We start from the raw sequence: 18571 nt of genomic DNA, 5'->3' as shown, positions 1-18571 counted from the left end.
GGGAAAGCCCGTCATGTAGTGGGGGTGCCTACAGCAGGAAATGGAAGTGGTGAACATCTCTAGTGGCACCTGCAGCTGACCACACACAGACCACACGAGTCTGGCAGCTGGTGACTTGCAAAGCTGAAGAGGACAGACTAAACTCACACTCTAAGAGTTCATTAACCCTTAAGCATGAGGGTCTTCATTCCCATCTAAATACAATGGACCAGGGAGAACCTTCATCTTATCAATAGAGAGCGCTTAGCAAATTACAGTTTTTGCATGATATTGCAGGCTGTAATATAGTTGGTTTAGTAGCCAGTTGATTTGGTGTATGTTTAAAGGTATGTTTATATGTAAGATATGTTATATTTTTCCTCTTCTTGTAATTGTTTTTTTTTTTTTTTGGAGAACACTTTTCCTAATCCTCCTCTGACGGTTTGCCTCAGACATACAGTGCTTATATGAAATATTTAATGTGTATCTCCCCTCCCTTTTAAAGATATGTCGAAGACTATGCAAATTACATTGGTCTTCATCGGTGAGTTAAATGTAATGAAGTATAAAATGACTCTATTTCTCTGTACTCTACTCGACCCTATTCTAATTCCTAAATTAAACCTCTATTTCAAGCTTTTATTCAACCCTCTGTCATAACATTGAATTTCACGTTATAAACTCATAACCTGTTTGTGAGTGATATATGTGAAGGTATAGTGATCTTCAAGGTTAAAGCAAGGCTAAGGAGATTTGGCCCCAAAAATAGCTACTCCAGCTACATGCAAAATTGCACCACTTACAGAATATAATATATATATATATATATATATTTATATATATATTTTTTTTTTTTTTTGAGTTGTTATAATTATCTTTCACTTCTAATCTCTATTTCCTGAGTGCATTGGGTTTGTGAACACATATGTCTCTCTCTCTCTCTCTCAGTTTGTGTGTGTTTAACTGCCTCCATTTCTGGGGTCCAGAACTGTGTGATGACCACACAGAGAGTCATAGCTGGTCAGGGGTCTGATGTTCATCTGATTTGTAACTTCTCCCTGTGCGGCTCTCTGAATCCCAGTGACAGAGACACAGTAGAATGGTATTTTCAGGTGAGATGAAGTAAAACACAAGTTTCAGAGCAAACCACATCAAAGCCCTATACCACACATCAACTAAAATCTTTTTATAAAGGACCATTATGCCATTCAGCTCAACAGACTGCTTCTTATATGTTTCTTTATTCATTTATTGCTGATTTAACTCTTTCCCGACAGCCCATAGAGAAATCAGTACGTGCGTACTGATGACGGAAATTAATAAAAGTATAATTTTTCTTCACTGAAACCCTGTGAAAACGTCTTTGTATGTCAATGAGTGTCTAAGCCAATCAAATAAATGGGTTTTCCTTGGATATGTGTTGAATTTTTGCTATTGGTTAGATTTTATATTCTGTGATTGGTTGTCAAGCGCCGATCGCGATATTTCAACATGGCGAGTAATGACAATCGACCGAGGTTCAGTGGTAGTAATGACATACTGTTCATCTGTTTTTAAAAGTACATATGCCCATGTTGTCTAGTGATATGAAACTGTGTGGTGTGAGAGGGTAGGGGCCAAATCTGTAGTGTAACTCCGTGTGGGAGGTATCTGAATCTGTTGGGTCATTTTCAGCAACACTGACTCTGTTGGGTCATTTTAACTGTTCGTCTGTTTTAACAGTCTAAACTGTGTTAACATGATTATTACACATTGACCAAAAAAAAAGCATGATTATTAACCAAAATAATATGTATGAGATGAAATTGTAAGTTATTTTTTTGATACAAATGTGATATTGCAACTAATTTTGATAATAAAACTATATAATGGTTATTTAGGCTCGTCTGTATACATAATTTCAAAATTAGTTATTTAGAGTTCCTTTCACCCAATTGCTACCAAACTTGGTATTTATTTAGCCAACAGGTAAATGCAACTTTCTGCTATTTCACTTTTCACTTTTTTATAACATGCTGTGTTGAAGCTGTAGAGCTTCACAAACTCAAAAAATGTGCCCGGAATATGCAAATGGTATGCTAATTTATGCTAATTAGCATACATAAATAATACATAATTGTCATGTCAAACATATATTTGTGTAGCCTAACTATCTGGCTTCAAGAGAAAATGGATGGTTTCTTTGAGATATGCTTAGGTCACCCACAGCAGAATGAAATATCAAAGGAATCATTTTTGGCCTATTTTGGCCCTGTCGGGAAAGAGTTAAAACCACTTATGGCACCTTTGACAGTGACTTTGAAGCTTAATTTAAAAAAAGGCTAATTTTCCTCACAGTCGAATACATCAAATCCAGTGGATCACATCATTGACCAAGAGACTCAGCCAACTAAGCATTGGTCCAACGTTCGTTTCACTGGGGATTTGTCCTTGGGTGATTTCTCCATTCTGCTGCAGTCAGTAGAGTCACTGAAACACACTGGAACATACGGCTGTAGGCTCCGACTCAATGGACACATCCATAAAAACTCCACAAAGATCACCTTCAGAATGAGTAAGTGAAAGTTTTCTATCATATCAAAACTATATCTTTACTCCATCACAAATACATCACTAATCTGGGAAAAAGTCTCACGATAGTCTCCAAACACTTACCTGGTATGCAAGTTGTATTAAATCCTGTGTGTCTTGGACCACACATTTTTTGTTTCCATGCGGAGATAAAAAATGCACTACTCCCAGGCCAGCTCAGGTCCTTTATGCGGCACTAATGAGGGCATGGCCGGTACAACGTAACTCGACCCTGTGGGTCAATAAGCCCATTTCACAGTGTCCAGGTGTCCAGCCTTGTTGAGGCTGATGATACATTGGCATGTATCAGGTAAAACGTCCTCCTGTCCCTGTCCTTCCTGTGGACCGTTCTGTTATATGAGCGTCCTCTACGACTCTGTTTACATCTGCTATATCTGTTTGTTGACAGCAGGCGGCTGGCAAGCTCAGTGATAGCTTTGAAATTGTAGTTGAAGTTGATTTACACGGTGGCGACATTTTGTGAAATAGGCTAATTCTCCATACGTATGTAATGGAGTGAAGAGATTGTCTCTTCACTCGGAGAACAAAGGTTACAACGTAACTGAACGCTATTTCAATAATACCTTGATAAGATCTTATTGATAAGAGTGATTGAGTGTTTGTCTTTTTTTGTCTTTTTTTTCTGTAACAGAGTGGAACCCTAGCCATACAAACCTTTAGCAAATTTGGATTTGCTCTGCAGGTCCGTCTGGCCAAGAGGCCAATTGAGGCCCATGTCCAATGTTCCTAAAGCTTGGGAACCCAATCACAATCGCTTATCCGGCATGGGGCGGGCTTTATGTGATGACAGATAAAGCAGTGCATTCAAAACAACCAATGGCTGCGCAGATTTTCTTTGGAATTGAGTAAACAACTACATTTAAAACCTTTGTTTACAACACTGGTGCACTTCTGAAACTATTTTGTAAGAGTTTAATGCACCAATTTCAGTTTAATTTCACTGCTAGTTATGGCCCTGGAAGTGCTAAGTCAATGAACCCTTTCCAGACCCACGCTCAATCTCAATTGAGATGCAGTCTGGTTTCAACGAGGCTAGTAGAACCCCCTTATCCAGACACTCAGTAGCTGCGATTTCAATTATCCATGGTTTGCCATAACCAATTATATTAATTTGGTGCCACTCTACTATTGCTCTTAAAGGGAGACACGGGTCTAACAACAACCTACAGTAGGGTCTCTTTTTCGATGATGATGATGAGGCTGAAATGAGGTCAGATCAGAGATGCTTGTTATCCAGCAGAAATAAAAAAAAAACAATATTCTAGCCTCTGTAGCTCTGTGCCAGTACTTCACACAGCTATTCTGATTGTTTCCTAAGAAATTACAGGTTCTTAGCTTTCTAAAGAGGTCAAGCATTTGATGGTAGGCCAAACTAGGTGGGAACTAGGTGGGAAGTAGGCACAGTGCAATTCCAGGGGGGAAAGCTTAACCCATATGAAGGTAAAGGAGTATATCATCAAACAACAATCTGATACCAATGCAGAGAAATGAAAATGACCATGACGGCTCGACAAGGTCTCATTCATTGTGGGCAGTTGTGGCCTACTGGTTAGCGCTTCGGACTTGTTACCGGAGGGTTGCTATCAAACCCCGACCAGTAGGCACGGCTGAAGTGCCCTTGAGCAAGGCACCTAACCCCTCACTGCTCCCCGAGCGCCGCTGTTGTTGCAGGCAGCTCACTGCGCCGGGATTAGTGTGTGCTTCACCTCACTGTGTGCTGAGTGTGTTTCACTAATTGGGATAAATGCAGAGACCAAATTTCCCTCATGGGATCAAAAGAGTATATATACTTATACTTATACATTCCAACAAATCCGGCCTAGTATGAGTTTGACACCCCTGGTCTAAAGCTTTTACTGACAGATTTATTTTTCTTTAAGCCAGGAATATCCTCCCTACAGAACATTCTAATGAGTCCAGTGACACTCGATCACCAAGGCAACTGGCTGTGTGCTGTATCACTATTTTGCTCTTCCTGGTGGGCGGAGCATTAGTGGGGAAGTGGGCGTGGCACAAAATGACACTTCAAAGACCAGCTGTGCAAAGGTACTAAACTATGACAAAATGTTGATGGTGATAGGTGGCTTTACACACAAATTAATCTTAAACATGTATAATACTAAATCAGTAGAGGCAAAGAACCAATATTAGGCTTCCTTTTCTCTGAGAGACAAATGTTAAACAAATGTTTTTTTTTAGCTCTCCGAATACTGATGCTCCACCCCAGAGAAATCTAAGTGCTGCTGAAGTCAAGGTACAACAATTGAATTAGTAGCTCCCATTTTGTTTGTTCATGTATTCTTTACCCTGCTCTTCCTTTAATCATTAACATTTTTTTGTTCAACTAATTTACCTCTCCAGGTCAAACAGACAACTAATGGCTCTCTACACTGATTGGTGCATTTGGCATCCTCAGGTTTAGGGCTGGGCAGTATGGCCTAAAATGTATATAATTTTTTTTAATTTTGAACCATGGCCAGCAACATTATATATGTCACGGTATACAGTACTGCTTGAAAGTTTGTGAACCCTCAGACATCAGTTGTTGGTTTTTTTTTTTTTTTCAAAACAATAAAAAAATGTATTTAATGCACATCCAAACCCCAATTTCTAAAGCTGACCTTCCAAATAATAGACAGAAACAAAACAAAGTTATATAGTTTCATTATTCAACAATAGTGGTTTAGTTCACAAAATCTCAAAACATTTGCTAAAGTATGTGAACTCATGTATTTTTTTTGCAACCACTACTTCAACCAAACATATTATGTGTCCATTAACCATCTCACATCTGGTTCTGCGGAATTTTGCCTACTCCTTGCAGAACTCAGAAAGTCAGTTGAGAGAGGTTGTAGGAAATGATTGCAATGAAATGCTGCACATTAAACAGACACTGCAGCCACCAGTACTTCTGCTCCCCTGGTTTAATTCCTATGAGTAGATATTCTGTAGCTAGTACAGTGTTAACCAAGTTGTCAGTGAGCATTAGAAAGTCCATCTGTGAAGCATAACTTCTGGAATGTTTGCACTGTGGAGAAATTGGTGACGCCTTAGCAGAATGATGATGAGATTGAGGTATTCAAAGGGTTAACTTGTTTGTAACAAAATTATGAGAGCCATTTGTGTTTGTTTTAGGATGCAAACATCTATGTGACACTCCAAAGGATCAAACCAACTCCACAGCCTGCTCAGAGTTCTGACAGCATCTATGTCTCCATGGTCAGTACCTTTGTCTCCAGTATCTGAATCAATCATGCCTTATTATGCATGTTATTTTGAATCAATGACTGTTAAAACAACAACCGCAAACATTAACAGCATCCACTCATCAAGTGAAATCACAACAAGCAACTAACACATTTTGGAGATTTAACCAAATCTGATTGGTTCTTGGTAGACTACAACTATGCATGTTCTGGCTGCAAAAAGACTGTACTACACAAACTGTGGCTGTTACTGCCAATATTCCTGATTAATTTAGGCAAGTGCATGGTGCCATGTTGTCCAGGAACACCACGGTGTCCATATAAAAACCAAACAAACCTTGGACATCTTATGCATGGTCAAAAATTAAACCACCCAAAGGAATTGAAACATGGTTACATTTGAACCAAATTTGACTAGTTTTGCCATTAAGACTAAATGTTGGTATTTTTTACCATGCATGATGTAATGCTGTTATTGTGTTATTTATTTTGTTGTTTTTTACAGTCATTTCTAAGCACCTTAGAAATGCTGTGCTCCTGCAACTCATTTTATCCTGCAAGGGGGGCGAAAGTGCTAACACCACTATGGCATATTATTAAATGTTAATGTAAACCATAATTTCTGACTCTACTGTGCCACCCAGTGTTTGACTGGCATTACACTAAAGAGTCACACACGTTCAAAAGAGGAACACAATGCAGAGAGATTTTTTTTTAATGAAAATTCATTTAATTTTATATATATTTATATTTTTTATTTATGTATTTGATTTAATATATACTGTATGCATATACTGAATATCCAAAAGATCCAAAACCCTCAAAATCCATCTGACTACTTTTCTTTTAAAGGAACATTTTTTTATCAGGCACCTTGGGGTTTTTGCCAACAAATCGATATTTCAAACCAGTAAGAGAATGGTATTTAGCAGGTTTTGAAGCAACATTAATTGATTAACGTATACTATGTGTGAAGAGCATTCACTCACCATCGGTATGTGATTTTTGACAGAGGTAACATTTACAGGACTACAGTAGCATCTTTTCATATACAGTAAGTTACCCCAGTTAATCAAAAGTGTCCTTAGTTTTGGCAAACCTGTTAGCAATAGGAGTCCATTTCAGCAGAGTAGGAAAGCAGTGGGGTTCCTATAGCACCATCGTCTCATGTAAACAGTGGTACATGGGATCCTGAAAATAAAAGCACAAACCAGGTTAATAAAACTGAACAACCTTGACAAACCCCTTTAAATGCATCCAGCAGCAGTTAATCACTCTTAACCCTCTATTGCATGAATTATCACCTATACTTTGAAAAAATTATTTAAAGTACTTTTCTTACTTAAAATGGATCAAATAAAGAACATTTTTTTAAAAAGTAAAAAAAATGTTTTTTAAAGGGGTAGTTGGTAATTTGTTGCCATACGCAATCGTGGAAAATGCTGTCAAATCCAATTTTTCTTTAAAAACTTATTTCATTACAAATCTTTTAGAAATGAACTAAATTAAGCTTGCATAAATTATAAACCTAACATAATACAAATTCAACTGTATTTTGGGCAATAAAGTGATAATGTCATGGTAATATTGTCATAGTGTAGTCCGCCTTGGAAAATAAATAGCCTTCCTGTAGGGACATAAAGTAATTGTTTTGATGAAAACCAATGTTTATATTAAATAATATCATTTAGATGACTTTATTTAATTTAGATCACTTTCATTTTCCAAATTCATAGGGTCATATTGCCGTCAGAGGACATATTCAACTGTAGTGAGACCACATAGTCACAGAGCCCTGCCCCTCAGAAAGTGTGCCAATCCCTGCCATGCACACAGAGAGACATAGGTATCCTTCACATATCCCCCTGACAGCCTTTCCCTACCCTGTAAAGCCATGCCTCATCCATATTTGGGGTCACACACACAAGGGTCAACCTAACGTAGGGGTCTCCGGTGTGGGTCATACTACAGGCTCACACTGGGCATGCCTTGGATGGCTCCACAGCAAGCCAGCCCACTTCTTACACCATTTATAGTGAGAGGAGAGAAGGGTCACCCCATTTGCCCTTGAACTTTGGGCCTCTGAGGGGTTAAAGCTGTAGCTAAAGAGACAGGATGGGTGACTGCAGCCTCTATCTGCTACACATATCAATGTTTTTCTCCTCATTGCTGGATTATAGCTAATCCTGACAGTTCTTTGGTGGAAGAGCCAATAATTTGCTTTTATCTTTCCCAAAATCCCAAACAAAATGGTGAAAACAGCATGTCTAGTTGACTGTGTAGTGAACAATAACACAAAATACATCTTTACCGCTCCAGTCACTATACTGTCTGAACCTCATTCCATAGATAATTTGCAAATTGTTAAAATTTACAATATCCTAAAAGACTCCAAAATGTCTGAAATTACAAATAAAAGTGTAAATAATGTTTTTTTTACTTCAAAATATTGTCAAAATTTGTATATATTCCCAGAGTATCCTAGTGCAATGCAATCCTATTGTAATCCTATGATACCATTCACCACCACAAGGTCCATATTTGCATACTGTTGCCATATGGCAACAATTATATTTTGCCAATTTACAAAAAAACCCATTATATATAAACTTGTTTTAATGATACATTGTTCATGTTTACATAGTCCAGATAGTGTTTTATTTTTTATTTTTTCAAAGAAATTATGCATAAATTCTGAATTTTGACCACAGGTAGCACACAGGTAGTGTTGGTCACACAGGTACCTCTCTGTAGAAATAGGAAGTACTAACAATATATCCTCATCATGTGACCTAACAATTATTTTTTTATACCAAAACTAAAATCCCCTTTTTCACATATGAATAGTAAAATATAGGTTTTGTGCCAATTAGAAACACTAAGATAAATTAATTGTTGCCATATGGCAACAACATGCAATAGAGGTTAAGCATTTGGTGGACTGAGAGCTATATAAAGACACTATTCCTTTTCAACTTAGTGAGGCTACAAGCAGGAAAAATTGCATGTGTGCCAAGATTTCAGGTGTCCTGGGAATCGTCCCCGAATTAAGCAATAAGCCCCGAGAGGCCGTAGGTTACACTGATTCTACAACAGCTAATGGGTGTTGTTAGGCACAACATGCTAGCGGAGTGCCTAAAACCCCCCTTAGCTGTTGTAAAATCAGCAACTGTAACTTTTGTATCAAGTTGTGGTAGCGCAGTAATATAGAACGAAATGTGGTCAAGGTGTATGTTTATGCTGGATTTTACATCGAACGTGATTCAGCCAATCACAATCAAGGACCGGAACTATCCGTTTTAGAAAAACACTATTCCTTATCAACCTAGTGAGGCTACAAGCAGGCAAAATGTCATGTGTGCCAGGATTTAAGGTGTCCTGGGAATCATTCCCGAAAAAAGAATTAAATAACAAATAATAAATCTTGACAAAACCAGTATGACCATATTTATAGTAAGAGCTACTCTAATAGAGTACAGTTCAAATTGTGCGATCTAGTTGTCTACATTTGACTACTTCTATAATCCCACCAATGAATGAGATGAATGGAACTCATACATTATGAGATAAATGTATGAGATGAATGGAACTCTTGTTGGATGCAGATGTGTTGGATTCATGGGAAGTATTCTGGTATATTCCAAGAAATGATTCTGTATTGAAAGGATCTAGAAAGGCCCTAGTGTTTTATTCACCTTCCAGAAATTAAGTCCAAGTATCTTGTCTACAACGTAACAAAAATATGCCATTTTAAGTGCTGAAGTCAAAAAGAAGGTGCGAAGGTCTGGCAGAGTTCTGTGCAAAATTCCTTTAATGACTACATAGAGCAAAGCCTGAGTGGATTGCATGATCGCACTCTCGAACAATTGTTTAACACCAACATTTATACCCCTTCTTAGATGCTGACACAACATTTTGCAACTTCGAACCCACAGGTGGCGTTATGAAAGGATCGTTGTTCGGTCTTATCCTTTCAAGTCAGCACTATTGCTGCCAAGGGTACGAACTTTTCACCGTAACACAAGTTCAGAGGTTTACACAAAGTTCAGGAGTTTATACAGTGAACATAGGTCACACATTGTTCATGGGTTACATATCGTTCACTCGTACGAGTACTAGCTGTTTTTGAGTAGAGCCCGCATCCGATGACGTCATCATCTCCGCAGCTGCAAGGCCAAGCAGGAAGTAGGAATACAGAGCGCACATAGGGGGAATTCTGGTAGAATCAGTGGCGCAAAAAGTGGGTATGCGCTATATGCGGCGCATAGGGGCGCAGCTCCATGGGGGCGCCAAAGCGATGGTAAAAAAAAAAATAATAATATATTTGGTATTTTCTATATGTAGCTACTGCTGTCCGTTTCTAAATCCTTTCAACATTTTCTCAATGTTCTATAACATTTTAGAGGACTAACAGGCTAGAGTAGGCGCCCTATCTCATAAGATTCCATCATAGAATTTTGACATAGAAGAGGGAGTGGGGGTGCCATGAGCGCTGGGCGAGCAGATAGGCCTACGAGTAGTGAGTTGCTGTCTATGGAAAAAGATGGATACAGCAAAAAAAAAGCTCTTGACGACTAAAAATAGAAAAAGAAAGAGGGAAAAGGAGATTGGCATGTCAAGGGATGCAACAGCAGTTAAATAAGTGGACGGTGAAAGGCAACAGGTAGGATTTAAAGTGATGACGTCTGTACTTGGAGGCTTGCAAATATGAATGTTAACAGACTAACTAGCGTTTGTTAAGCATAATGCCGATTGAAACATAGCCTATTCCATTCAGATAGCTAGGTGGCTACCATGCTCATACGGCACTTTTAATGGCCAACTGCAAACAGAATATCATGCTAGCAGCAACTCATTACATGTTTCCATATCCTTACAATGAAGGCTCCTTGTAATAACTTAATATTGTGTTGTCAATGTGGTGCAAACAAACAAGGCTAGAGTGCCTATCAGCCTTATCCATTGTGAGCAATAGCTGGCAAAAGGACGTTATGAGAACCGTTTAGACTCTCTTAAAGTGGCAATGCACCATTTATCAATACTTATCAAGTATAACATCAAGTTAAACATCAAATTGGCAGCATTTCTTTAAAAACATATTCAATAGACACTAATGCACAGTAATAGTGTAAATTATTGGCCTTTTGTTTTGATTTAGTTGTTTGCGGGTTTTTTTATTTGGGATTTTTTTTTTTTGGGGGGGGGGCAATATTGTTGTTGCATACCCCTCAAAAATGGGTAGCTGCGCCCCTGGGTAGAATAGCTTCAGTATGTTAATAGTATTAGTTAAACTTGTTATTTAAAATGTTATAAAAGTGTGTTCGTTAGGAATGACTTCAGTGTATTACTTGAATATGGTTGAGGTTATATAAATACATGCTTTACAGTTTCAAACTCGTTCTCTTATCATGATGTCTACAAACCATAGTGATAATTTTATACCACAGTATGTCTGTGTGTAAGAGAGCGAGAAAGTCCAAAATAAAGTCCACAACAAAGCATCCAATGTCCAAAATCTGTGGCAATGATGTTGAGATTAGTAAAATAGAGTATCACATCATCTGCATAGCAAGAGATCTTGTGTTGGGTACTCTGTAACTCAATGGGTGATATGACAGGGTCTAATCTAATAAATTGAGCTAATGGTTCCAATGCAAAAAGGACAGGTCCTAGGATTCCCAGTTCCAAAACTTGCCAACTTATATCTGTTTAATGGTGACTCTTCCCTAGATTTTAGACTTTTTCGCTAGATTTACTGCAGCAAAAAAGACTATTATACATCCATGGTTCACTCCAGCTGCCCCTTCAATATAACAATAGCTAGGCCACTACAGAAGCATTGCCAGTATAGAGAGTATACTATAAATACTGTAAATGTATATTTATTATCATTTTCAGTATTATATGTCTAAAGATGTGTACATAACTCGAAAGACTCTGGCTATGTGTACATAGTTTCTGTTATGACATTGTGTCATGTAATTTTGTCACGGCATGACTTTTCTTAATAAAAAAAAAGAAACGCGATTAATAATGCGTTAGCCTACTACTCTTTGGCCGGCTCACAAGCCCAAACAAGGGTGTGCGGCGTGCCTTTTGTTTTGTTTCCGGTCTAGCTTGATCTGGTGTGGTATTGTAGTTATTCTAACGTTACTAGTTGTTGCAACAGCATGTGAAAAAAAATACAAAGTTTGCTAGGCCAAAAAGAATGTTAATCTCGTGATAAAAAAATTGACGCCATTAAAATGGGTCTGCGTTAACACCGTTAATAACGCGTTTAACTGACAGCACTAGTTTTCACCCATGGGAAGCACTTCTTTTGGCATCACAATTCATCATGTATTAGTGTGCACAAAATACCTCACTTCATGTTGGGTGTGGCTAATGCATTGTACATAAGAAAGTTGTTCATCTTGGGGAGATACACACACCTACAAAATTTTGTGTGCGTAGCTGAAAGAATATGCCAACCACAGGATCAGTGACTTAAGGCGGCGCTAGTCCCTGGGCCACACCCGGGGCCAAGCTGTTGTTCCTAACTCCTTTGTATAACACCTGATGTGTGTGCAAACGGATGTTGAAATGATGTTTAATAATTTACGCTAATGGATTTGTTTTAGTGGGGCAAGTATATGTGGCTGTCGGTGTATGTGGGACAACCATCCGTGTGTGGTGTGTAAATATCTGTGTGTGTCTTTACAAACTACACATTGTGCACTGCCAGTGTGTGTGTGTTTGTTTGTCCATGTGTGTGTGTGTGTGTGTATAAACATGTGTTTGTGTCTGTACAGTCAATGTGCGTGTGTGTGTGTGTGTGTGTGTGTGTGTGTGTGTGCGTGTGAGTGTGTGTGTGTGTGTGTGTTTGTCCGTGTGTGTGTGTGTGTGGCATGTATTAGTTCAGTCTGTGACTCCACTCCCCAAGTTCATGATGATCCGCCTGTGAAATCTACAGGTGTGAGGAACACGGAAGTCTCTAGTTCTGATTTATTTTGTGTCTGGATTTGTGAGTTTTAATAGATACTGTGCTAAATATCTTTCTTTCAGCAAATCCAAACTTTTTGGCCATGTTTCAGAAAACACTACGAAACACAGTAAATCACTACCATCATAAAGTTCACACTATTTCTTCATGGAATCATTCAGCTCTTAAGGTCTATTTTGTTTGGGCACTGGAACGACCAGAGAGTGTTTCCACTGGGCAGGGATTGATCCTGTATCTAATGGGTACCGAAACAACCTTTAGAAAGGAAAGGATAAGCAAGTCAGTTCACACTAGCAGGACTTTACATGTAATTCAATCTGGACCCTGAGATGTACTAATATTAACACGTGAAAAATGTTTTTTAACTTCATCAAGGGTGATTCCAATGTCACAACTTATTAACTGCCTCTGTCTGTAATCAACAGACATAGGACTCTATTTTGGTGCAAAGCTTCTTATCTTACACTCAGTCAATGGCGAATTTTACGCTATGCGCTTACTTTTATTAAACCTTGCGCCCAGGGGTGTGGCAGAAGGTGTGGTCTGGTGCATGATCCAAAAATCGCTATCTTACACCCTCTACAAATCATTATGCCACTGACCGAGAAACCCTGGTCTATTGCGAAAGCCTCATGTAAATCACAGCTGAAGACGCACTGTTACAAGATGTAAGTAGCCCTTAGCAAGCAGTCCCAAACAACTTCTCTGTAGGATAAATAGCCTTAGGATTTTTATTCAGTGGGTATTTGGGGTAAGGGTTGCTTTTTTCAGGCTAGGTTTTTCTAACTGTGTAGAACTGTTTTGCCTATGAGACCACGGCGATGATAGTTTCACTTTGCCTTTGAGTTCAAATAATAGGCGAGGGCAGAATGCATGTAGTCACAAACAGGTTTCAGTAAAGCAAGGTTTAGTGGAATCCCTGTGTTCTATACATGGTCTTGCATGCAAACAGATTCCTTCAAATGTGCCACTGACTGGCTAAATACCGATGTGCTGTTTGAAGTTGTGCTGCTTGCTGTTAAAGGGAATGACAGATGCCGCTCTCATTGGTTGAAAGGATGTTACGCCCAAAACACACCCATGACTAATTAAGAAACAGAAGAACAACCTTTTTGAACAATGCGCCAATGCGAACAAAGCAAATTTGATAACAAAACCACTTTAACACAAGCGAATTGCTGATACAACAAGCTTATGAAAGCTAGCACTGCAGTGGTCACAATGACTGCGTCCTTGTGCCAATCCTTTATTTTATCCTCAGCTTTGCTTTATGGTTCCTGCCTAGTGAATGTTTGCCCACACAGTTGTACATCTCTCTCCCTGTCCCCCTCTCTCTGTCTTTCTCTCTACACATCTGTGTGTCTAGCGCTTTAATCGGGACGACACACTGCATCCGGGTGAGTTACCCCGCAAGAGAAGTGACCTGCCCGAAGAATGGAGGACTGAGGAGACAGCAGCCTCATCTGCTGAGGAGAACACTTCTGAGGAGCCCAATGCTGAGGAGACCAATGCTGAGGAGATCGCTGCTTCGTCTTGGGCCTCCTCACTACCCAAAACAGATGATGCTATTTATGAATGAATGTAACGAATGTAACCAGTCCCTGAATTACCCAGGACTGCTCTGGTCCCTAAACTGCTGTATTGAAAGTCCCACCTTGTGCACCATGGACTTGGCTTGGCACACATGGCTTGTTCTCATCTGAACAAACAGTGATAAGACTTCATGAACACATTTTATCAGCATTATTATCATGTACACTACTAGTCAAAAGTTTGGAGTCACTTAGAAATGTCCATTCCACTCCATTATAGACAGAATACCAGCTGAGATCATTTGCATTGTTTTTTAATCAGGGCAGCAGTTCTCAGATTACATTATGTGCTTACATAATTGCAAAAGGGTTCTTGACTGTTGTAGAAAAAAATGGCTGAACTTTAATGCAATATCTACATTGGCCATTATCATCAACCATTCATCCAATGTTTCAAAGGCACATTTTGTTTACTAATCTCATATTATTTTAAAAGGCTAACTGAAAACACATTGGAGAACCCTTTGAAGTCTAATGGAAATGTCTAAGTGACTCCAAACGTTTGACTGGTAGTGTATATACAGTAATTTGTTTTCCTTGTGCAAAACGGTGATTGTACACATGAATAAATGCACACATGTGTATGGACACATGTAATGCGATGTTCCATGTACAAAAAATGACATAAAACATGTGGAAATACTGGTGAAGACTTTTTTTCATTGTTTGTTATTTTGTTATTGTTTGTTTATTATGTTCTATTATTTCATGAAAAATCCTAGCTCAGTCTAACATACCCCTGTAATATCGTAGTGTGCAAGGGGTTGCAGTGCTTGTGTGGCGACTAGCAGGCCTGGAAGTAGGTTACTTCATCCCATAATGCAGTGTGTGTTGCCCATTCATTCAAATCTGCCTCCAATATGTGTCTAATATTAATGATTGACTGAAATGTTTTAATGACAATGGACAAAATACATATGAATACATAAAACTGTCCCACACTATTGTAAAAATGATAGAAGACAATGAAGCCCCCCAATGTTCACCTAAAAGTGTTGTCCCTGTTCCACACAGATAGAATAAAGCAGCCTCATCAAGGGGCCACTGCCAGACAGACCAACTTCACTAGCAAACAACCTAATGGGAGGGAAACTAATTACATGTGCATGTAACACAATCCACTACCCGTCTCATCATTCTCATTCACACTCATTTGTCATATTGATTAATTCACTCTCAGTTCAGTATGAGTTATGGTATAATGAGCCTGCAGAACAGAGCAGTTCTGAATTGTTTGAAAGGGTTCTCTACAACAAACAAAATTAGTTCAACGCTCACTTAATGGCTGTAATCCTACACTCCCCTCCCTCCCCTCTCTCTCTCTCTCTCACACACACACACACACACACACACACTGACAGACACACTCTTGGCTCCCGTGGTAGTTGTGCCATCCCCTGCGATCTGGCAATCCCTGTTGTTCACATCAACAGCGCAATACAGTAGGCCTAATCCAGGCCCCGATCCATCTGAATTCTCCGTTGCTCGTTATAATCCTAAATCTTTTCATCCTAATCTGATCATCCAATCTCCATCTGACCCCCTCCCCTCCTCAGTTGCACCCCCCCCCCCCCCACACACACACCACCTAAGTGCAGCAAACCCTCTGCACACCTCTCCCTTCACCTTTTCTTCCCCTGGTACTTCTCTCTCCTCCTTCCTGGAGGTTCCTGGTGAACACTGGGAAGGGAATTGGGATCTTGCTGCATGCTTGCTGACAAATGTCTTTTTGGTTTATCATCAACGGCTACCTCTTTTTTTTTTTGCAATCCTATTGACCTGCACTTTACACCATCTTTTCTGCATAGAGACACAACTTGCATTTGACTTGCACAAAAACAATGCATGAAGAGAGGTAGATGCACAAACAGTGATGTATACCCACACACACTTGCAAGCACATATTCACATACAAATCCTGTGATGGATTTCTTAAGGGGTTAATTTTTACCTTTTATAGAGTGGCATAAAGTAGGCTACTGTGATACCAAACATTTTAACATTTAAATGATATAATTCAATATTTTTGTTTTCTGTAGAGCAATACATTAGGCTACTCTAAATGTCTCATTTACCATACTTATTTTCTAGTCTACATAAAATTAATTCTAATAAGACAGCAATGAAAATATGTCTAGGTTTCTTTTTGTTTGTTATTGAGTGTCATGTCTTTGTTTTTTAAGCCTATCTGTCAGAAATGTTGTGTGAACATGTCTGTATTGCAACTTCCACATTATTATTAGTTTGTAGGCTACTGTTAGGGAAACCCAGGCTAGTTGTGTTGTGTTGTGTTGTGTTGTGCTGTGGGTCTCTCCTCTACACGGCTCTGTGTGTTCTTCAACAATAATATTATAAAATAGGTCTATGAGGGCAAGTGGGGAGGGACAAAAACCAATGAAGAGAAATGGAGAGCGCTCCTCCCCGCCCGACTAAGGGAGTTCCCATAGCCATAAAATCAACTCTTTCTACGGCTAGACACTGCCTGCCATATCACAGCATTGAAAATAACACATATTTTAAGATTTTTATAAGAATACGATCAAGAAAAGCCGACTGTTTCTACATAGCATCCATTTCGCACACGGTGCCACCATTCTCGTCGGAAAATGCCTTGTAAATCGCAATCGCGAAACAAATGCTGGACATCAGCTGTCAACTTAGGCTATGTAGGACTGGTGCTTGTCTTGGGTAAGTAAACAGAAATCGGATGATGTGAATGACAAGAAATATTTTTCCTTATCCGTTCGAGTTGTCATTAGAAAACGTGGTGTTTTTCTCTCTCCGAGTGTGTGTGTGTGTCTTTAGGCGGTAGGCTATAGGTGGGTGAGTATTACCGTGCACGGGGATGGGGGTGTCAGTATTTGAGTACAGGTGGCGAGGGTTGAGGCAAAAAATGGAGAGGGTATTTAACCTACTGTCGAGGATGCCGGTAAATTAAATGCCGGTGGCCTTCTGATTCGCTAACCTGTCGTCACTAGGAGAACCTTGAGCATCTGCTTCAGGTGTCTAACATTGCGCTTTGAGTAAAGGCAAACGCCAGTGGCCTGTACTGCACCATCAATCGTACGATTGAACAATGATTTCACTGATAACCAATAGTCTATCGACATTGATGGTGGTTATATTAGAAACAGCACGTTTATTCTTTTTAGAGTCAGTGTGTAGTCTACGTGAGACCCCTCAAATGTGCGTTCACGACACTGATGCCGAGGTTGCGCAATAGCTTATTCCCTTCTACCAAGACAAAGTCAGTGTATTTTCACGACTAAGATACACATCTAAATATCTACATTGGGAGTTGTTTTACCACGTCTTTTGCCTCCTCTGGTTGTTTTGAACGTAGGCCACCAGCCTCCACGTTGTAGAGTTCATTTCCAACCGCGACGGGCTGGCAGCTGTGACGTAGGGTGGGATTTTTTTTTTCGGAACATCTGAGCGGCTGAAGACTTCTCGTCAGAAGCGTTGCTGACATGTTGTACTGCAGGCATACAGTCCTCGCTGTCGGTTTACACTCGGTCAACCACCAGGTCCTTTCAAGTAATCAGCAGCCCCACCCTCACGAGGTCACACTAATCTATTTTTTAAGCTTTGAGTAATACGTAGCCTCCGTGGTTTAGCCAATGGTAGATCAAATTTCTGGTGTCGTTTTTTTCTCCTCTTCTTATTTTTCGGTCCACCAGCACTCTATAGCTACCATATGCTTGTTGTAAATGACCTACTTGTTTTAGCAGCTTGATGACAGGCTGCACTGTAAACTAAGTGAAGGGAAGCAGAGGGGGAAATGCAAATACTCATGCTAGGAGACATAAAATATCTACCAATTCAGATGCGTGCAGAATATAGGCTACATGTGCATTGTGCAGGCCTATTGCAAAATGGACACACAGTTCCTGTTCTTTCACTGTTCCCATGGAATTTGCTATAGCAGGTTAGAAGGTCCTTGGAAAATGATCTTCACTCAATCATAGATCCCCACACATGCTTCAGACATCCTTTGAAACAAGGACATGCACAAGACCAGCGGTACATTCCCTGAGTAACTGCCCATTTGCCCTCTTTGGCTGAGTTGCCCCCTGAAAAACGGAACTACTGAGGTCAGGAAAATGCAGCAGACAAGACAACATGCCATTTCAGCATAATTGCAGTTGCTCATGTTGGAGGGAGATGAAGGGGTAGGGTTAAGGTAGGATCAGGGATTACCATATCAAAACAGAAATACA

At 39.5% G+C, this 18571-nt stretch overlaps 2 protein-coding genes and 1 long non-coding RNA gene across 4 annotated transcripts in view; 2 read left to right on the top strand and 1 right to left on the bottom strand.

Moving 5' to 3' along the window:
- Positions 1–256: 256 nt before the first annotated feature.
- Positions 257–14601, top strand: LOC121684081. The gene is made up of 8 exons (XM_042064010.1): positions 257–326; positions 485–523; positions 928–1091; positions 2317–2533; positions 4452–4617; positions 4771–4825; positions 5707–5790; positions 14126–14601. The coding sequence occupies exons 1-8, from the start codon at positions 317–319 to the stop codon at positions 14336–14338; spliced, it is 948 nt and encodes a 315-aa protein (XP_041919944.1). The 5' UTR covers positions 257–316; the 3' UTR covers positions 14339–14601.
- LOC121684088 overlaps positions 6572–18571 on the bottom strand; it is a 38997-nt gene continuing 26997 nt past the window's right edge. Inside the window, exon 4 of the long non-coding RNA XR_006023025.1 lies at positions 6572–6968. This is a non-coding gene — a long non-coding RNA (uncharacterized LOC121684088). The remainder of the gene's footprint in view (positions 6969–18571) is intronic.
- scn2b (sodium channel, voltage-gated, type II, beta) overlaps positions 16780–18571 on the top strand; it is a 20850-nt gene continuing 19058 nt past the window's right edge. Inside the window, exon 1 of one of the 2 annotated variants that reach the window (XM_042064014.1) lies at positions 16780–17039. In XM_042064014.1, coding sequence (XP_041919948.1) covers positions 16958–17039 — 82 coding nt within the window. In that variant the 5' untranslated portion in view covers positions 16780–16957. The remainder of the gene's footprint in view (positions 17040–18571) is intronic. The other variant, XR_006023022.1, reaches the window with a different exon arrangement.

The sequence above is a fragment of the Alosa sapidissima genome, chromosome 15, assembly GCF_018492685.1.
Source record: "Alosa sapidissima isolate fAloSap1 chromosome 15, fAloSap1.pri, whole genome shotgun sequence".
In the NCBI taxonomy this organism is placed as follows: domain Eukaryota; kingdom Metazoa; phylum Chordata; class Actinopteri; order Clupeiformes; family Clupeidae; genus Alosa; species Alosa sapidissima.
This window is presented reverse-complemented; position numbering and strand designations above follow the sequence as displayed.